Below are 19751 nucleotides of genomic sequence, written 5' to 3'. Positions count from 1 at the left end.
AACCACGTTAGGTGAAGAAAGCTTTTGCACAGGGTGGGGCAGGACGAACACATCGGCTGATGAAAAACAAAAGAAGAAGATGGCTTTCGCCTTCAAGTCGTCTTAGTCTAATGCATGAGGGTTCTGTGAGTTTTTTCAACGAATGATAGGACTTACTCTCCGAGAATTGCTTCTTGCAAACGTAGTCACAAGTCTGAAGTGTTTAGCGCAGAATTATGAAGCCGGGACAAGAAGGGAGAACACGTACACAGAACACGTAGTCACAAGGTGTGAGCTCTCGATCTTTCCTTGGTATGGCACGTGCCCACGCTTCCAACCTCATCGGTCACTGGGAACTTTGAGCAATTACCTTCTCCTTGCAGGATGCATACCCACTGTTGCAGTTTGGCACTGCACATTTCCGCCCCATCTTAAAGGGGCACTGGTGGAAATATGCAAAGTGCTCTCCTTTGTTGCGGTGTGAAAAGCACCTGCAAAAATTGAGAAATCAGTACTGCCGGCTCAGTGCCGAAGCCACTGAGCGCGCCAAAGAGACAGAAAGCCTGTAAATTGCGAATGAATGTGCGACACCTTGCTCGCCCGATTTGGGAACTTTCCCTCCCAAGGCCACCTTTGCACGCATGCGCACAACATGTGAGCGAGGAGCAAAGGGGCCCCTGCGCGTGGAAGACATCGTCTGCTCAGGGGCTGCAACTAGCAGCTCGGTTCAAGCGCTGTACATGCTAAATTCGGGAAGTACCTATTAGTAACTGCAGCTAAAATATCTGTCACATCTGCCAATTTATGAGAAATGTTACAATATACGAGGTGGTATCACGATTTTTATGCATCGCGTCCATAGAAGAGCATGTAAATGATGGCAGCATGCTGGAAGTGTCATCTGTCGTGCAGCAGCGAAAACTGCATTTCCTCCGTGACGCTATCGCGCCGCCCTTGCGCGCTGCCGCAGCCTAGAAGATCCTTCTCCTCAAGTACTTCTTTCTCCGTGCCCTAGGTAGCATGAGAGCATTTATTGACCTGCTGTTCACTTTGACAAGTACCTCAACATCATGTCTGGTTGTCTTATGAAAAATACAGTGAAAATGCAGAATGGATCCTCTAGACCAGGGGACGGCAACCTGTGGCCCGTGGGTCAATATTATGCGGCCCCAGGGGACGATGTCAAAACCCCCTCCCCTCCTCTTGTCACTTCCTATCTGAAAGCCGACATGGCATTTCGACCTCAAATTGGGTTAGATAGGAACAAAGAAAGATTGCTTCCAGTTGGCATTGTTCCCCAGCTTCGCACTTAGCCAGATAACATCTTCACTTCCTTTTTTTTGCCCAGGGCCAGAAAAAAGAGGGAAGAAAGATTTTTTTTAGAAATACTAGGTCAGGGATGGACCTTCATCCAAGGAGAAAGGAAACTCTTGTCCGGCATACTCGCAGACAAGGCTTTTGAGCTGAAGCTCAACATTCTCCAACAGCAGGCTAGTGATTCTAATCTTGGTTACTTCTCTGCAAAAGTTTTTGGGCAGATACGAGCACACCGCTTCCCACAGAAAAACTCTGTCGAATATTACAGCATTTAAAGAGGGAGTTCAAAGTTAGGTTCTCTGATTTTCAAAAATATTCGAGTTGCGTCTGATTCTTTCAGAATCCTTTTAAGGAGGGAATATGTACCAGTTAGAAATGGATGATCTGCAGACAGATGATGAGCTCAAAGACGCATTTGATACGAAAGACATTGTGAAGTTTTACGCTGGTCTCACAGACTCACAGAATTTTCTGATTGTGTCACGTTGGCATCACATAAGTTTTCAAGTTTGAAGAAACTAGCAACGGTCATAATAACAGTGTTCGGCAGTAGATACGTCTGCGAACAGACTTTCTCGAGCATGACGTTCATCAAATCAAACTTGCGTTCCTGACTAACTGGTGAACTTCCGCGAATTTCTGCGTCTCTCGGTGAGCAACCTTGATGCAGATAGTTGCAAGTTGGCTAAGAATGTTCAGCACCAAAAGTCGCATTGAAAGAAGTTTCTTTTTTGTTTTTTTTGTTTTCTTTTTTGCTTATAACCTATGTTTGTAAATTGCAACCTTATGACATGCGTACTGAAAATAAAGACATGATTTCTATTCAAGTTTTGTACATTATCCTCAATTGCAGAATTTTTTCTCTTTCTCTGCAAAGCACCCCCCCCCCCCCTCGCTTTGCCATGCGGCTCCCGCCGTGTCGGCTTCATGCAACTTGGCCCTCAAAAGGTTGCTGACCCCTGCTCTAGACAACCATGCACTGATTCAAACAAAATTTGCCACATTAAAGAGAAACACAGAGAAACGTTAATTTTAGTGGCTTAAGCGGAACCTTCTACTTTAGCAACAAAATTTATACCTACAATTCCTTTCCTAACATTGCCAAAAATCAGGAAGTCTAAAGAAAGAAAAATGTGCAATGTTCACAAATCTGTAACTCTGGACTAAAATGGATATCGAAGCACTGTAAAATGCACCTGTTAAAGCACCTACACTGGACAAATGTGACAGTAAAATATGCACTGTACTTGAAATTTGCACTATGCTTGCAAGGATTTTGCAAAAATCATATTCTGGTATAAATGGTACACTTCCGAGCAACACAAAACCATAATCTTTGTGCGCGTTAGATGTTTCGCTAGGCGTAACTTACTGAATTTTGAAGCAGGTCCTATTGACGCGTTGCGAAGCCCTAGATTTGATGCATAGCTTTTTAAACTTTCGCAGTAGTGTTCAATGACTTAAATGAAAAATCAGCTTTCTTTATTAAAAAAAAGTTTAGCTTATTTTAAATGCAACAAATATAATCAGAATCAGTCAAGTCTATGCCAGTAAAAGTTTTTGACATTCCTCTGCATTTAGATACAGTCAGACCAACATATACTGAACTCGCAAAAAAACGCGAATTAGTTCGATATATTGGATAATTCGATATAGAACTTTTAATGAAATTGTATTTACGGTGTGAATTTTGATGCGCAAGTTGGCTTCACAGCACTGCCTGCTGATAATGTAAGGAAGACGCTTTCATGGCAATATGCAGCTTTTTTATATTTTGTATTTTTTCCATGGTTTGTAGTTGAGAATGCGGTGTTACATGCAGGGGTGGGTTATACGCGAGAAAATATGGTATAGATGTAAATAGATCCTCAAAATTTTCATATGCAGCTGTGCATGCCCGTTGGGTGCCGGAAGAGTCTAGTTTGCCTTGGCCCTACTGTTGGCCTTGTTTTAGATGCGAAGCATCTTATAGCGGAGTTCAATCCGGTGGTGGTGGTGGTGTATGGCGTGACCACCCTTAATGCGCATGCGCATACCCTCTCCACGCACCTCCTCTCCACTTCCCCTCTCCACGTTCCCTCTCCAGTTACCCTCTCCCCTTCCCCTCCCACTCTCCAATCTTACTCTGAAACGCAGGCTAGACATGCTGAAATTCTCTCCTGCGCAATGCTGCGATGACCACCAGCGCATGCACGTCCCCTCCCCCTCCCTCTCCCCTCCTACGCTGCCGCCCTCTCGCGCGCCTGTCGACCGCGTTCCCCGCTCGCGCTGTGAGAATTAACGGCCAGGCTAGAGGGAACACAAGACGCGCGTAGCATTCTTCTTCGCGTTGCACGACGCGAGGTCGGTAGCATGCCCAACGAACGCCAACGGAACGCGATCGTGCAAGTGCTCCGGCTTCGCATTGCCTCATGGTCCCGATTAGCGGGAAATGGTGTAATTTTTTCAATATCTTACTCGGCGTGCTTCTTGGCATGCTGTACGCAGCGGTGACGTAAGGCTTCTTTTCCCCAAATTCGACTGTATGGATTATCACCAGCTTTAGGAGAACAGCACCTTTTTATGTTTTATGGCATCTATCATGTTAACAAGACGAGCAGAGAAGCAAATGGTGACCCCACACAGCAGGCCGGCGGCGCAACGATGAGGAATCATGGGGGTGGATAGCATGTGATGGCAAGCAGTAGTTTCTACTCTCTCCGCACCTCTTTCCTTCTAGCCACATCGCGTGTTCCCAAAATGCATGCGGGAAAGTCCTCTTCCGTGAGGAAAAGCCAAAAGTTTGCGAGGGAAAGCCAACTTCTTGGGGCATTCCCCACTGCTCGGTGTTCAATATTATCAGGGCTGTACCCAGGAATTTTTTTCGTGGGTGTTTGTGTGTAGAACTGTAAAAGTGAGCAAGTATTTTAGTGTCACCCGAAAAGTTAAAGCATAAAAAAATTTCGGGGGGTGGGGGGGGGGTGTCAGAACCCCCTCAACCCCCCTTAGTTACAGCCCTGGATATTATCAAGTGTTCCAGCTATTTTTGTGCGATGTAGCCGTATATTTTCCTATGCATTGACTTTAAAGCATTGCCATGATCGACTATAGTTCAATACAAAGCATAATTCGGTTTACCCAAGTTCGATATAATCGAGTCCGGCTGTAATAGCCATCGAGGTAAAGCATCCGCTTAACGGCGTGGGCTAAAATCTACAAAGCTAGGTTAGATTTCATAGTCATCAGCAGTGGGGACGATAGCAGGGAAGAGACCCAATGCTATCCATTGCCATCCAAACTCCCTGATCTTTTCACACCACGTAGAATGAATAAACAGCGCTAAAGAATTAGGACGAACAGAAGAAACGACAGACAACGGCGCTGATTATTTGTTCAGGATGGAATCACACCAACTTGCCCAGTTAAACGTGCTAATACACACCACGTAATCATCTTTCCGCAACAACATTTACACTGAAAATGTGGTAGATGTAGGGATGGATTGATAGGTAAAACTTCATGTAGTTTATTTGGACAGCCACAGTTGAAGGTAACTCAAAACACTGCAGTTGTCATTATGAGTTTGTGGGTTTAGTTCGCACTAGTGCAAGCTGTTTTTTCTCCTATTTTCACTATGTTATGTGCAGAGTAAGCAGATGAATGCCACATTTAAATGTAGTTTTCACCTACCCTCTTCTCTGCTATGCCATGTGCTGGCTTCAGCGAAAGCTATTTTAAGATGAAGCTCTCTGATCCTCATGATTCTTGTTACTGCCGGCAGACATGAATGGCTATGGTTAAATTCTGGACACAACAACCTCATATTATGTCGTTTTGAGAGCTTGACCGACATCTGTTATTCTTGGGCTGGACTCCTGTGGAGTATGCTTTGCCATTGACTGAATTGGTTTCAGGTTTCAAGAAAGGACCACCGTTATCTTCAAGAAATTGAAATGAGGGAAGAAGGTGGGACGCCATCAATTATTGGGGCCATCCGCTGTGGTCTTGTGTTCCAGCTGAAAGCGGCAGTGGACCAGGAGTTTCTTTCTTCAAAAGAAGAAAAGTTGTGCAGGTGTGTGGTCACCAGAAAATCGTCTGTGTGTGCATAGTCACCAGGGCATCAATGTTTGCATAGTTGGAGGCCAGTGACATCATATTAAACAGAAATGCCATTAGAAACTCACTAATGGTCTCTGTAGCTTGTTAACTTACATAATGATCTTCCAAGAACATGTGGAAGGTTACCTTAGTGGGGTTGATTTAGAAACATGAGGCAGAGGCACCATGGGTAATGAAAAGCATGGAAACGCATTTATGAAGCTGTAGTTTACTGTGTCTTACATTCAGTAACTTGTGGCTGGAAAGAAGGAACAGCTGGAAATGATGGGCTGTAACAAGTGGTTTGGTTTTATAGGCAAGGATGACCGGACAAGATTGATCTATTGTTGAACATTTAGCCTAGACAAGTCGGTCTCATTCTCATTGCCCTGTGATTAATATTATACTGTGTTCTATGTCATTGTTCTGTGTTACATTTGCTATAATCACATGCCTGCTTAACTTTTTCCCCTTCTAACTATGGCAATTCTTAAATTTAGGACTTCCATGATATTCTTGAGGAAATTAAAATGTGGCACATCTGTTTCCTTTTGGCCAGAACAACAGAGGTGTAATGTCATGATATCCCTGCTGCTTTGCAAAAGAAAACACTATTGTGGAGTCGTTTCATCTTTAATTGAGAGGCTTGCAAGAGCTTTCGAACCTCTCGCATCAACTTTTCATATAGAAGTGTGATGACACTGATGGCTGTTGGAGAGGCCCCAGCTTTGAACCCTGGTGCCTCCAACGAATACCTTGTGGTTTTTAGCAAGGATGCGCATAACAAAATTTTAGGCAGTGTAAAAAAACATAGTCTCAAATAGAGTGCACGTATAAAACAGCTTTCATGGAGAACTTTATGGTTGAACTCTGAGTAGATGTATCATGACAGGCTCACAAAAGTAGGCGCAGCTTTCTGTGGCAGGCTGAAAAAACCTCGGAGGTGGTGTGCTGTGACATTCATCATAGCTGCTACCTCCAAGTGTGCAAATTATTTGCTTAGGAGTTAAACAATTACCAGCCCAGCAGGTTGGCTAAAACTGCTTCAGCAGGTTGGCTAAAACATACTAATTTAGCCAAAGTTCATTGCAGTTTGTCTGTAACATTGCGTCTGTCTGTATGAGTGTGCAATGGAGGAAATGCAACTTTGTGCACTTGTGCTGCTGCAGAAAGATGTGGAGCGCTTGGCAAGGCGTGACAAACCTGGTGGTCCTGGGGAACCGGAATGTTCGCCGCCTGCCCATTGTGTCCTTCTTAATTCGCCATCCTGAAACAGGCCTTTTCCTGCACCACAACTTTGTCTGCACTCTGCTCAATGACATCTATGGCATCCAAGCTCGAGGTGGCTGTGCCTGTGCTGGCCCCTATGCACAAGACCTGCTGGGCATTGATGAAAACTTGGCCACTCGCTATGAGGAACTTCTTGCTGAAAACAGGTGTGCTTGCTCATGCTTAACTTATTGCGTACTCTTTTATTGTTTGCTTATCCTTGTAACCTTTTAGGAATGCAGACAGGAGCAAGTGACACCACTGCATAACAAATGATGATTGTAGCCTTGAAGATGGACATGTTGGCATTGGGAACCGTGGCTGCAGTCGGTATATTTCAGTTCATATTTATGTTATGGAAGAATGCTTTTTAATAACTTTGAAAAAAATATTGGTATGTGAATTGTTAAAAATTCCTCAGGGGGCAAATTCCTCAGGTGGCCAGGCATGTGTCGGTGGACTTCACGGTTGTCGTGTTGAAGCTTGGCCACTGGTAATATTATTCATGAAAGCGTTACTTTATTTGTGGTAGGCTCAAAGTAATTAAGGATTGCATGATTCATAATTTTTGCTAATTTGCTCTCTGAGGGGTCAGTGATGTAAATATACAGCACCGCGAACATATCCCCATTTGGTCGATGCCATATATTCATGGCACTGTCTGTACGGTTTAAAAATGCATAAATTTTTCAACTCTTTTTTTGCCCAGCAAGTGCTGTCACCCTGCGGGGATGCAGGGAATTTTTTTTCTGGCACTCTTGACCTTCAGTTTCCTTTCCAAGGTTTGTTTAGGTGTGCTTTTTGCCGGCGCACTCAGCATCACTCGCACATTTGTGGGTATTGTGGCGTGAAGTTTGATTTCGTCTTGAAGGTAGTTTCTATTTGTTTCGCTCACAAAAACTGATGTCTATTTTGTTTCTTATCTCTCAAGAGGTGACCACATGATGCTAGCTCGTTTGTTGCGCACAGGGGTGCAGTTTCAGCTGTGCACAAGTGGGCTGTGGTATATATACAAACGATGCCGCTGTGTATGAATTATGCAACCCTGCGCCCGCCCTTTCTATCTCTTGAATCATGATAATTGATAGCCTTTTGGTGGTGATACCATGAATGGTCATTGGAAGCATTTTCTCACTCGTTGGGGTTTTGTTACAGGTGCAGAATCACAGTTTTCTTGCATGTGCTCACATACACAGTGATGATTACATGGGCGCTTGCGCCGGTCTCCCTGCTGCAAGTGAGTCGAGCAGCGATTCGTTCGATTCTGACTACTGCCCAAATGCCAAATCAGAATCAGATTCATTGGATGTCAGCCACCAAGATGAATAGTTGCTGACCAGTTTGAAATTGGAATCTGATCTAGGAGTATCTTCTCAGAAGCAGGCGCGACACAATGATTCTGGCGGGTATAATGCTGGCAGCAATCTGGTGTGTGCATTTTTTAAAAGCCTGTGAGACATACTTATTCTGATGAGCTCACATTTTAATGCTTAACTATAAGGTCCTTTCTCATTTTTATTATTGTTCACGAATAAACAATGCTTCTACAGTCGAACACGGATATATCGAACCCACATATATCGAATTTTCGGCTATATCAAACTCGTAAATTATCCCCTTGAAAATCTTTGTAAAAGTATAGCAAATTCACACGTCTATATCGAACGGTATTTTTACCCGCCATCGGATATATCGAATGCCGCGCGAGCTGGAAGGCGCGCTTTGGCACTCGCTGAGCCCCGCGACCTTCGCGGCACCGCGCCTCAGCCGACACCCGAAACGCTCGAAAAACATGAGGGTGAGAGGGCTCGGACTGTACTCCTGCTGGGCTTGTTCTCCAACTTGTGAAACGGCTTTTTTTTTTCTTTTTTTTTCTCTCTCTTACTCCTACGCTCTCCGCGTTACCGTCGGCTCGGAGGGCAGGAACGAAGGAGCCGGCGGCCTCCTCCTTCGCCTTTTCTTTCTTTTTTTTTTGTTGCTGTTTTGTGAGTTTTGATCAGCCAACCACAGCCCACCCTTTTTGTATTTGCTCAGCCAGCCACAGCTCGCGCCTTTCGTACATCGGTGCTGCGCTCGCAGATAGCCCGGGCACCCGGGTAGCCATCGCCGCCATCGCGACTGATCGCGACTGATCGCGAGCGCTTTGTTGGCGAAGTTCACTTCCGTGAGTTGTTACATACCACCGCATTCCTCTTTTACGTGCGTGCTCCCCTGCGAGCTCAAAAACATAGAGCTGAAGTTTCTGCTGGCCAACAGGACAGCGAAGCTGCAACTGCTCGGCCAGGGCATCATCAAGTCCTTCAAGGTGGGCTGAAGGTTGACCTGCTTGGTGCCATTCAAATGGTGACGGGTGCCTGGCGAGACGTGAAGACGGACTCAGTGGCCAACTGCTTCCGGAAGGCAGGCTTCGTGACGGCGGAACTTGCAGAAACCAGTGAAGACGGCGACGACAAGCGCATAGACGACGCATTTCACGAGTTGTCCTCCCTCTTCCTGGCTCCTGTTCCGCCCGAAGTGTCTGCGGACGATATTGAGGAAGCGAACTACAATGTTCAGGCTGTTGTGAGCCTCGCTGACGAGGACATTGTAGCTGCGGTCACAGGGACCCAGGATGCCCAGGCCGACAGCTCAAGTGGTGACGAAGATTGTCTGGACGAGGCGGCGGCTACATGCGCGTACTCCGCCGCCGAAGTGGCGGCAGCGTTCGGCTCGATTCGCTGTTTTTGCGGCGACATGGAGTGAACCGGGCTGTCACACCTGGACAGCCTCGATAAGATCGAGGCCAGCGTCTTCAACTACATTTCGAAGACGAAGAAGCAGGCTAAGATAAGCGATTTTATTTTTGTGCAAATAAAACATTCTGTTACATCGTGTGTGTGGAATTATTTGTCATTCTTGAATGTGCCGGTTGTAGGTGATCGTCCGCCACTGGTCAGGTCTCGGGGCCTGTATTTTTTTATATCGAATTTTTCATATATCGAACTAATTCGCGATCCCCTTCGAGTTCGATATATCCACGTTGGACTGTACATCAATGGAAAACATTTTTTTTTCACTTTGTGGCCACTCTGAAAAAAGTTTGGGTCAATTTTTTTCGAAATAGAACACTAAGCATTTTAAATCTGGAATAAAAAGAAATAACCCTGGGTGGTCACATTTGGCGAAAATATTTAACCCTTAAAGGGTTAAACGAGATCTAAAAAATTTTGTTGGCCTGTTGTTTTTAAGCTGCCTAATACATACACATAAGTAAATTCACATTCACAAAGTCACATTCGAGAGTGTTTGCCCTTACACCATTACTCAATACACTGGCTGCGAGTTGGCTGCATTGATAGGCATGTGTTGATAGATGTTAGGTGTTTTACAAGTTCCCTTCATTCTAGCTTCATTCTAGCTGGATACAGGGCCAGCGTGACTTAAAGGGGTACTGACACCTTTTTTTAGAAGGCGAGTTTACTCTGCCATACAGATCTGCTGTATGCAGAGACGGCTCTGAGCAAGTGGGAAGCTCAGCAAATGCTGATAAGATATTTTTATTTTGATATTAAAGCCAATTTTTTCATGGCGCAGCTACTGACATCGACACTAGCTTGACGTCAGGCTACAGTACAAATTCTGGTGACTTCACGCAGCAGTCTGGCTAGTTGTGATGACGTTAGGTACCAGAACTTCCAAGATGGCTGCTTGTGCGTCATCAAAACTTCCAAAATGGCCGCTTGTGCGTCACCAACGGAGCCACGGTCTCTTATAAAATGTGTTTAGACAGTCTATAGACTGTCTAAACCCATTTTTAGGCAGTCTATAGACTGTCTAAATAAATTTTTGTAAGGGTACGTGCGGAGCGGCCGTGGAAATGTCACTGTATATTGTGCGAGCACGGGACGAGAAGCTCATACCGTGTTGTGACATCAGGGTACAGTAGGAACCAAAACTAGCTTTTAAAAACATACTTTAATTACGTTTTCAGGTCGCACTCGTGCTTAGCACTACCTTTTCTAGGCTCTTGAGGGCCTGACATTTCATTTGACTCAAAAAAACGACAACTGAAAATATTCGTGTCAGTACCCCTTTAATGCATGTTGTTTGCTATTCTAATATGGTAGTGTGTTCGGCTAATTTGTGACTATTTGTGGGCTATAAACAGGTTTCTTCATTTTCAGGTAAAACTGGACAATTCTCAGTTTTTTTACATGGTGGGAAAGCTTTTACGTTGTGGGAAAGCTTTGCGGTCCAAAACTTTTACCCACTTTCCGGCTCTACCAGTCCAAAACTTTTTTGCCAGTTTCTGGCGCCGCAATGAAAAACACAAACTGTGGAAGAAAAACTCACAGGATATTTATTTTTGCTCCTGCATTCTGCAAGCAACTCCTTTAGCGATATTTGGGCAGCGTATGATACCGCTCAAAGCATTCTCCTGGGTGCAGGCCAGGGTTGTTACTGTTCCCCTGTGTGTTAACAGAGGTGTTGTCTCCACCGCCGCCGCTGTCATCTTTGTTACTTACTTCTGTTGAATCACTGTCATCACTGTCTGGTGGAGGCACGTAATTCTCTTCCTCACGAAGGTCATCTTCGCTTAGCACCACCGTAAAACGCACGCGGTGAAAACTTGGCCATGCTTCTTAGCGAACCGCACGCGAATGGGTACGCTCTGGGCTCCGTGCTGAATGTAGTGTTGCACCCTAGTGTAAAAAAAAGTAAACTTCAACAAACAGAGCTCACTTATTCCTCAAGAGATGGCACTTCATGTATACACAAAATGCGCGTGACTCGCAGTGAGAAAACAGCAAAATTTAAACCACGAACACCCTTGTCGGGCGGTGCCCGACAGTGGACCACTACAGCCGTGTTGCAGTTGTCGGGCGCTGCCGGACAGCGGACCACAAAGGGTTAAAGTTGGGTTAAGCTCGATTTCCTCTCAAAGCTCTTGGGCAATGAACACTGCTCACATGTGGTGAGCAGGTGGTCCTCATGTGGTCAGGATATAGTATAATACTACAGGGGATATATGTTATTGTGAAGAATTTTGTGGCAAAACTATCACACAGTGGGTCAGGACTTTGTAGTGAAAGGTTCATGAAAATGACGTAAAGCAGTCTGATGCACTGCAGCCTGGCACAGTTTTTTATATTTGTTGGTAAACCCACCTCACTCACTCATTTACTACATCCCTCTGCTATTGATGTAACTTTTGACATACTTCCTATAAAGAGTGAACTTATACAGTATCTGAGAAAACAAAGTGCTGAGAATAGCATTGTACTGCCCTACTGGAAGCACACTTCTTGCCCATTACCTGAACCTTGTGAATGAACCACTGATTTTGCATTGCAAACAGTAGCTGTGACTTTGAGAAAATTTATTCGAATATAGGTTGACCTCTTTTTTTTCTGGAAATGTTACCCATAATTAGCTATCGACCTATATTGAGACCAAAGAAACTCGCCCTATATTCCGAATCAAACTTACCAAAAGTACAGAGCTAATGGAGTTCTACTGTCAGGCTCACTGGTGTAGCCAGAGGGGATGCTGGGGTTTTCAAAACCCCCCCCGCCCTCTTTGTATATTTAAAATTTTGCATGTGTGTGCATACACGCACACACACAAACGCATGCCCAAACACACATAAAGGGTGGATAAGTCTATTTGGAGTACCGTAAAATCCCGAGTGAGCGCCCCTACCCAAGCAAGCTTCCCCTTCTCCTTTTCGGGAGATTTGAAATGTGCGCCAACCCCTCCCCTCCTACCATTTTTTTTCAACATGTTCTCCGCTACAGAATCCTGCAGCAGCGGTTCCTAGGAACCCAAGTTCTGAAAGTCTTTAGATATGTGCACAACCTCTTGGTATTTTTACCGGTGTGGTGCCTCGGGGCTGCATTCTGAGTTGTCACATATTGTCGAAACATTTGAAGAACATCTTTCCCCCTTGTCATAACACATGAAATTCCACGCGAGAACTCCTTCCGGTTCGGTAAAACAGTAAATGCATGTGTGTTCAATAAAGCATTTCATTAGAAGCACAGGTGTGCATTCTTCTTAGGGTCTCTTCCGTCACCATCTTAAATTTTGGTCCGCAACCGAGCAAGGGCCGCCCATCCAAATCTTGTCCAATTATCTTTCACCGTAGGAGGGGGGGGGGGGGCACCTGCTCAGGATTTTACGGTAGGTTGACAAAATGCAATAAATGATGTGCTATGTCAACAAAGGATTGTTATATAGGGAAAAGCATCACATTGCTTGATAAGCATACCTGCATGCACTACTATTTATGCTTTTTTTGGTTTTTGTAAATAAAAGTGTAGTTACTAGAGGTGTGCACGGGCTCTGGGTAGCCCGAAAGCCCGAGCCCGACCCGGCCCGCGGGCCGGGCTCGGGCGGGCCGACGTATTTTAACCTCGGGCCCGGGCCGGGCTCGGGCTACTTGGAGTTTTATCGGGCCGGGCTCGGGCCCGGAGCAAAGCCCGACTCAAGCCCGAAATATAGAGAATGAGCGGGAATTGTTTTCCAGCACGCATACAGCGCCTTTTCCGCGACCGACCTTTACCGCTTTTCCTTTCCATTCGCTACTTTAAACAAATGGGGAGCAGGTAAAACACTGCCTCTGTTGCAACAAACGGAGAAGTGACACGATGCACCTGAGCTAGTGACGGTGCCACGCGACTGTTCACGTTAGATTTAAGGCCAAATCCCATATGAGTGAAAATGCACGCGACAGCGACGAGCGACTGATCGCCTTCGCGCAAGCTGACGCTTGCATGGGCATACCCCATACACGTGACGGCTTTGGCGAGTGAACTCTATTGTTGCTCACATGAGGCCGTCTACTTGTAATGTGTAATCTGTGTAATAGGGACTGTTCGTCGTGTGTCGTTTGATCATATTTGACATGCTCAATAAAATGTCAAATTACCGGAAAACGAGGTTTTGTTTTCGCAGCGAACCTTCAAAAAGCCGGGCCGGGCCGGGCCCGGGATTGTGTTTTCGTACGTCGGGCCGGGCCGGGCGGGCTCGCAGCCCCTTGCCGTCGGGCTCGGGCGGGCCTTCGACAAAGTCAGCGGGCCCGGGCCGGGCTCGGGCTCGGAAATACGGCCCGTGCACAGCTCTAGTAGTTACCAAAGTAATGAAGGCATTACCAAGCATGTCGTCGTGTTCTTTTATATGCAACGTAGTCAGAAAAGTACAACTAATGCCTGCGAAGAACTACTTGTATATAAGTTTGTCACATGACTTGCAAGCAGCACTCTTTTTGGCTTGTGTTCCTGTGAGTGATTTTGCTCATTCATATAGGTTTTGTGTCCCAAGGAGTGATTAGGGAGAGAGGAAGGTTCTTCAAAGAGTATTGTCTCTGCTAATTGTTTGGGAAAGCTATTAAGAAAATTACCAGAGCTTGGCTTGCTAGAGAGAGAGAGAGAGAATGAACTTTATCGAAAACTGGTTCGGCAGTTTTCCTTCGGAGCGAAACGTTGGCAAACTTTAAACATATTACCGAATTTTCGCACACAAAATTTAAAAATTATCACAGCCAAAGATGAAAGACCTTAAGTATAAAACAGGTAGTGTCAGGACATGCTTCCCATTGGAGTGATAGTTTGTCCCTGTCTTGTGCAGCCAACTTGACCGGACTCATCTGAGGCGCTACCTGGAGCACTCCGATCGAGAAGTGCTGCGTCCTGGCTTTGTGCGCCTCAACCTGGCTTTCTACATGCCTGAAACCCTGGTGGACTTTGTTCTCGAGGCAGTGCGCCAGGTGGCTTGCCATGGTTGGAAGTTGCTCCCTCAATACAACTTCAACCCTGAGACTGGCGAGTGGAAACACTCCATGCACCAGGTCAGGCATCTCGGTCGAGTGAAGTGGGCGTATGCTGCAGAGATATTTTGTCAGCTTAGAGGCCTTGAGATGGCATCGCAGAGGCAGTTATGGATATCGAAAAAAATTCATTTGGAAACAAAAGAGCAGTGGATGAGATACATAGTCCTCTCCGCATTTGTTCAATCTATTCCTCTTGTTGCCCTTTTTATTGCACTTTGCCCTTTTGGTTCTTTTGCAAACTACTACCTAGCCAAAAATCTGCCTTTATAATTTTATAATTTATGCTTGTGTGTTGTTTGGATATACTTCAAACTGATAAGTAGTATTTGGGGCTTGTTATAAAACAGCCATTTTTAACACGACGGCGTTAAACAGCTCGTTTTGCAGACCCAAGCTGTCTGCATGGCAAGCAGATGTTCTACCACTTAGCCACGCTATTGCTTGAAACTGCTTGGGAAAAAACACTATATGATTATCACGTAGTGGAAGGGGTCTCCTTAATGCATTTAACATTGCATGTTAGAAGTGTAGAATCGTGCCAGGCGTCAAAACGTGAATTGCCCAGAGAGTGGGCGTTTTAAAGGTCCACTCATTACAAAGTGCTCGTTATCAACTGCAAAAGCATCAACAAAGTGAGCAGCTGCGTATGTTTGCGTGTTGCCTTACGAACACATAGTGGGCCCCTCGCTGATTCACAAAAGGAAGAATTATAGCGTAGTGGGCACTTAACAACTGCACTTGCATGAGTCATTCTAGGATATTTTAAATGGCCAATGTTATGAGCACAGTTGTTCATTTTCTTTTGGCATGGTTGAGGCATGCATCGAGAACTGAAGCGAGGCTAGCAGTTGAGAAGGCGATGCACACGGGGCCCGATTACGCTATTGCCTTCTACTCTTGAAGGCGAACCTCAAGCGTCCTCCAAGTTTTTATTGATTTTAGTTGCTCAAAGATTTTTACATACTGTAACTGCATTGTGAGAGGTTTTTGTTTGTTGTTCCCTCACGAGGATAAATTATGTTTCAACTGAGAAGCTTTCTTTCTGAGAAAACCGCATGGGTTTCCTTGTAGTTTTGTGCTACATATGGGTGGCTGACAATATTGCCTCTTCATAAACTAACAAAGAAAAAAAAAAACGAGCCCTTGATAAATTACTACCTTTCTTTTGGCACCAAGATGCACATATATTGCATATCAGGGGTGTAGCCATGATTTTATTTTGGGTGGGTTTCCGACTATCACCCTCGTTTGTGTAGGTTCGCACATATGTTTGTTTGTGTGCATGCTGTGTGCACGATGAAGACTGGACCACTGGTTGAACCTGGTGATAAATACTGCTGCTAAGTTGTGTTTTTTTTTCTACTTCAATATGTTTGGCCCACTGGAAAAACAATGGCTTCCTGTGTATATATATGTACAAACTTTAATAATTCCTGTGTGGGTGGGGTGGTGGTATTGACCCCCCCACCCCTTTCTGGCTATGCCAGTGTCGTGTATCTCCTTGTTTAATAAGTAAATCCTAAATGACATAGATATCTCAATTCTCCTCCTACACATTTCTTTATTGATGGCATAGCCTCTCACGTTATACCACTTGATTTAGAAGAACTGAGCACTGGGTGAGTTGGTAATCCATTATGACGAAAACTGCGCAAAAAACGGGGACAAGGAAGGCACACGCACAAGTGCACCGCTTTACAATGTTGTTTTTCTTCTTGAAATGTCAAATCCTTTTTAAAGCTCAAGAAGGATTTTTACTGTTTAAAGCTTCTTGATTGTGTGGATACTGACGTTTCTGACCAGGCCTATTTTAGTTTTTTTAGTTGATGAGATTGTGAGGCTGTTCTGTGAAATTTGGTGGCTTTGCGACTTTGGTCCTAACATGTGCCTCCTCTACTTGTGTTGATTGTGGCTTGATATTCACAGGTGTTCAAGGACAGAAGATGGCTTGGCTCAATTTCTTATAAGGAAGGGAGGTTTGTGTACAGAGATCCTGAAGGGGAGAATGAGAGACCTAGCACAGCTGGTTCATGGCAGGTGAGCAATATGTTGCACGACTTAACACACCTCACACAACTTCACACATGAACAAACAGAATGAATGTTTGTGAGTTCTAGAACACATGCCCCCATTACCGTAAAAACCCGCGTATAGCCCGGGGTTTTTTTCTAGATTTTAGGGTGCGAAATTTCGGCCCCGTACTATATGCGGGTCCCAAGAATTTTCGGCCCAAATTCAGTTTCGGTTTCGGCATAGCGCGGTGCTATCATCATCATCAGCTGTCTGCGCGCTTCTGCGCTAGGTAGTGTTAGCGGCGTTAGTCTTAACCAAGGAGGTTTAAAAAAAAAATTCTGGAGTGGAAGCTCTCGCAACGCCTTCCCAGCACAAGTGAAGCCAGCTTTTGCCCACCAAAGAGCTCGGAAACATGCTCTTTTCTGGTGGTGCCTACTAAGAGATCAAATGGCTTTGATCTGTTAGTATAAATACTACTTTAATTATAAAATAAGAGATAGTTGTTGCCGACAAAAGTAACCCGTCGATTGGAGTATTGGCGATTGATCTTCAATAAAATTTGCCATGACTTTGAGGCTTACTGTTAAAAACTAGTAACACAAAGACACGCTTGGAGCAGTATCTGACCCGTAAAAGTTGCCGTATTAAACTCGTCTGGCGTGCGTGGAGAACGCTCGCTTTCCTTCGGCAAACGCCGATGATTTATCGTGCCCCTACTAAGATGGCGGCCGCAGCCGCCATCTTTTGGTGGGCACGGCTTCACTCTTGCGCAATAATCGCCACTCCAGCATTTTTTTTAACCTCCTTGGTCTTAACTGGTCAGTTGGTCAGTGGCCTTTGCTTCAACTTGGTGCCCATAACGACGGCCTCGATTTTGCTCCTGTGATTTTACGCCATGTCAGGACCGCGCAGGCAGTACTCTGCTGCTTCTAAAAGAAAAGTTATCGCTGCTGCCGAAACCATCGGCAACTGTGCCGCGGAGCGGCAGTTCGGAGTCAACGAGCGGAGCATTCGCGGTTGGCGGAAGCAGAAGGAAGCCCTCTTTGCATGCAGCGGCCAGCGAAAAAGTTTCCGCGGACCAAAAAATGGAGCATTTCCTGACGTGGAACGAGAACTCACAGACTTTGTGCGGGAGCAGCGAGCTGCACATCTCGCTGTCAACATCGAGCTGCTACAAGCGAAGGCAAGGGAGATCGCTCGAGACAAAGGCATTCAGCCGGAGGATTTCAAAGCGAGCAAGCATTGGGTGTCTCGCTTCATGCGCCGCGCTGGGTTCTCCCTACGTCGGCGTACGTCGATCTCCCAGAAGCTACCAGAGAGCTACGAAGAGCACCTCGTGGCTTTTCAAAGGTACATAATTGCGTTGCGAAAGGCAGTCCCCTTTCAGCTGGGCCAGATCGGCAACGCGGATCAGACGCCGGTCTACCTGGATATGCCCTCGGCGCTGACGGTGCATCAAAAAGGCTCCAGGCAAGTTATCGTGCGGTCGACTGGAAACGAAAAAACGCGGGTGACTGTAATGTTATCCTGCACGGCTGACGGTCGCAAGCTGCCACCCTACGTGGTGTTCAAACGAAAGACGCTGCCGAAGGGGGAGAAGTTCCCGAAAAATGTCGTCGTCCGCTGCCAGGACAAGGGGTGGATGGACGAATCGTTAGTCCTTGACTGGATAAAGTCCGTGTGGTGTCGACGGCCCGGAGCACTGCTGGGGCTCCCTTCGATGCTTGTGCTCGACGCGTTTCGGTGTCACCTGGCCGACTCCGTAAAGCGACTGCTGCGCGACTCCCGCACCGAGCTCGTCGTCATCCCGGGAGGGATGACATCACAGCTGCAGCCGCTTGATGTGTGCCTTAATAAGCCATTTAAGGACCATGTCAAGCGCCTGTACGTGGAGTGGATGAGGTCCGGAGAACCAGAAGTGACCCCTGCCGGACGGCTGAAACGGGCCTCGCCAGCGATGCTCTGCTCGTGGATAGTCGAGGCTTGGGCCTGCATTCCAGAGGCGCTCGTTTGCCGCGCCTTCAAAAAGTGCTCCATCTCCAACGCGCTTGATGGCACTGAGGATGATGTGCTGTGGGAGAACATTTCCGACAAGGGAGCTTCGGAAGAGAGTGCGTCCGACGACGACGATGAATGAAATGTCAATAAATGCATTTTTTCCATTTTCCTCGGACTATATTCGGGTGAAAACTTTTTTTCTCACGTTTGCTATCCCCGAATTACACCCCGGACTATATGCGGGTCCGAGCTATATGCGGGTTTTTACGGTATGTCCTCTCACTGACAGGCGACGGGCCATCTGACGACGACTTCGAACTTGTAATGAGCCAAAAGGGAAAGAGACATAACACCAGGGCCTCCTCATCCCCGAACACACCGAATGAAGAGCGCCGCGAAGGCCCGAGGCCAACACCATCATTTTCGTTCCTGCTGACCCCAACGGCAACATGAAGTGCCTCAACAGGCAATCCATTTCGGCGCTCCGAAGGACTGGTGCCAGATGAAATCACCGACATCAGAGTGAACCCGCGCAAGAATGTCATGGCAATTGATGTTTTGCATGCTGCCACACTGAACATACTACACAATGGCACAAAGCTGGATGGAATCAACATCCACTCCTACATCCCGGTGGGCTCCAAAGTCATCACCGGCGTCATCTACGACGTTGACGCTGCCATTCCCAGCTCCGATTTGTATGGCCTGGTCAAGCCAGCTAGGGAAGCTATCATCGCCAAGGTTGCTCGTGTGGGTACTTCACGCTGCTTGAAAACAGATTTCAAAGGCAACTTTCTACCTTCGTTTGTAAAGGTGGGCCACTTCCAACACCCTGTAAGACCTTTTGTGCCGAAGCCAATGCAATTTCACAACTGCATGACTAGGTCACGTGAGAAGCATATGCAAAGATAAGCGAGTAGGTTCTCATTGTGCTGAAACCCATTCCGCAGACAGTTGTAAAGCCAATGATCTGAAGTGTTCAAATTGTAAGGGACCCCACGAAGCTTCCTCAAAAGATTGGCCAAAAATGAAAAGAGATAGCTGTGTTGAGACAAATGGTGAGAGACATAGGCGTGTGCAGGGTTTCCTTCAGGAGGGGGGGGGTGTCAAAGGCAGGGTTGCCACTGACTTTCAAGTAAATGTCACCAAACGACGAGCAGAAAGTCGCCAAAAGTCGCCATTTTTTTACAAATTTCGCCAAAAAAGTCGCCATTCTAGGTATGTGCGGCATATCCTAGTAATAAGAACTTTCACTGATGTATAGCCCCGTAGAATACAATGCCATTC

At 46.1% G+C, this 19751-nt stretch overlaps 1 protein-coding gene across 1 annotated transcript in view; it reads left to right on the top strand.

The window, feature by feature from the left end:
* The window catches only part of LOC119382491 (uncharacterized), a 41308-nt gene that overhangs the window by 8690 nt on the left and 12867 nt on the right, over positions 1 to 19751 (top strand). Inside the window, exons 9-12 of the mRNA XM_037650201.2 lie at positions 5190 to 5347; positions 6543 to 6809; positions 14251 to 14470; positions 16379 to 16489. Coding sequence (XP_037506129.1) covers positions 5190 to 5347; positions 6543 to 6809; positions 14251 to 14470; positions 16379 to 16489 — 756 coding nt within the window. The remainder of the gene's footprint in view (positions 1 to 5189; positions 5348 to 6542; positions 6810 to 14250; positions 14471 to 16378; positions 16490 to 19751) is intronic.

Source organism: Rhipicephalus sanguineus, chromosome 2 (assembly GCF_013339695.2).
Source record: "Rhipicephalus sanguineus isolate Rsan-2018 chromosome 2, BIME_Rsan_1.4, whole genome shotgun sequence".
In the NCBI taxonomy this organism is placed as follows: domain Eukaryota; kingdom Metazoa; phylum Arthropoda; class Arachnida; order Ixodida; family Ixodidae; genus Rhipicephalus; species Rhipicephalus sanguineus.
This window is presented reverse-complemented; position numbering and strand designations above follow the sequence as displayed.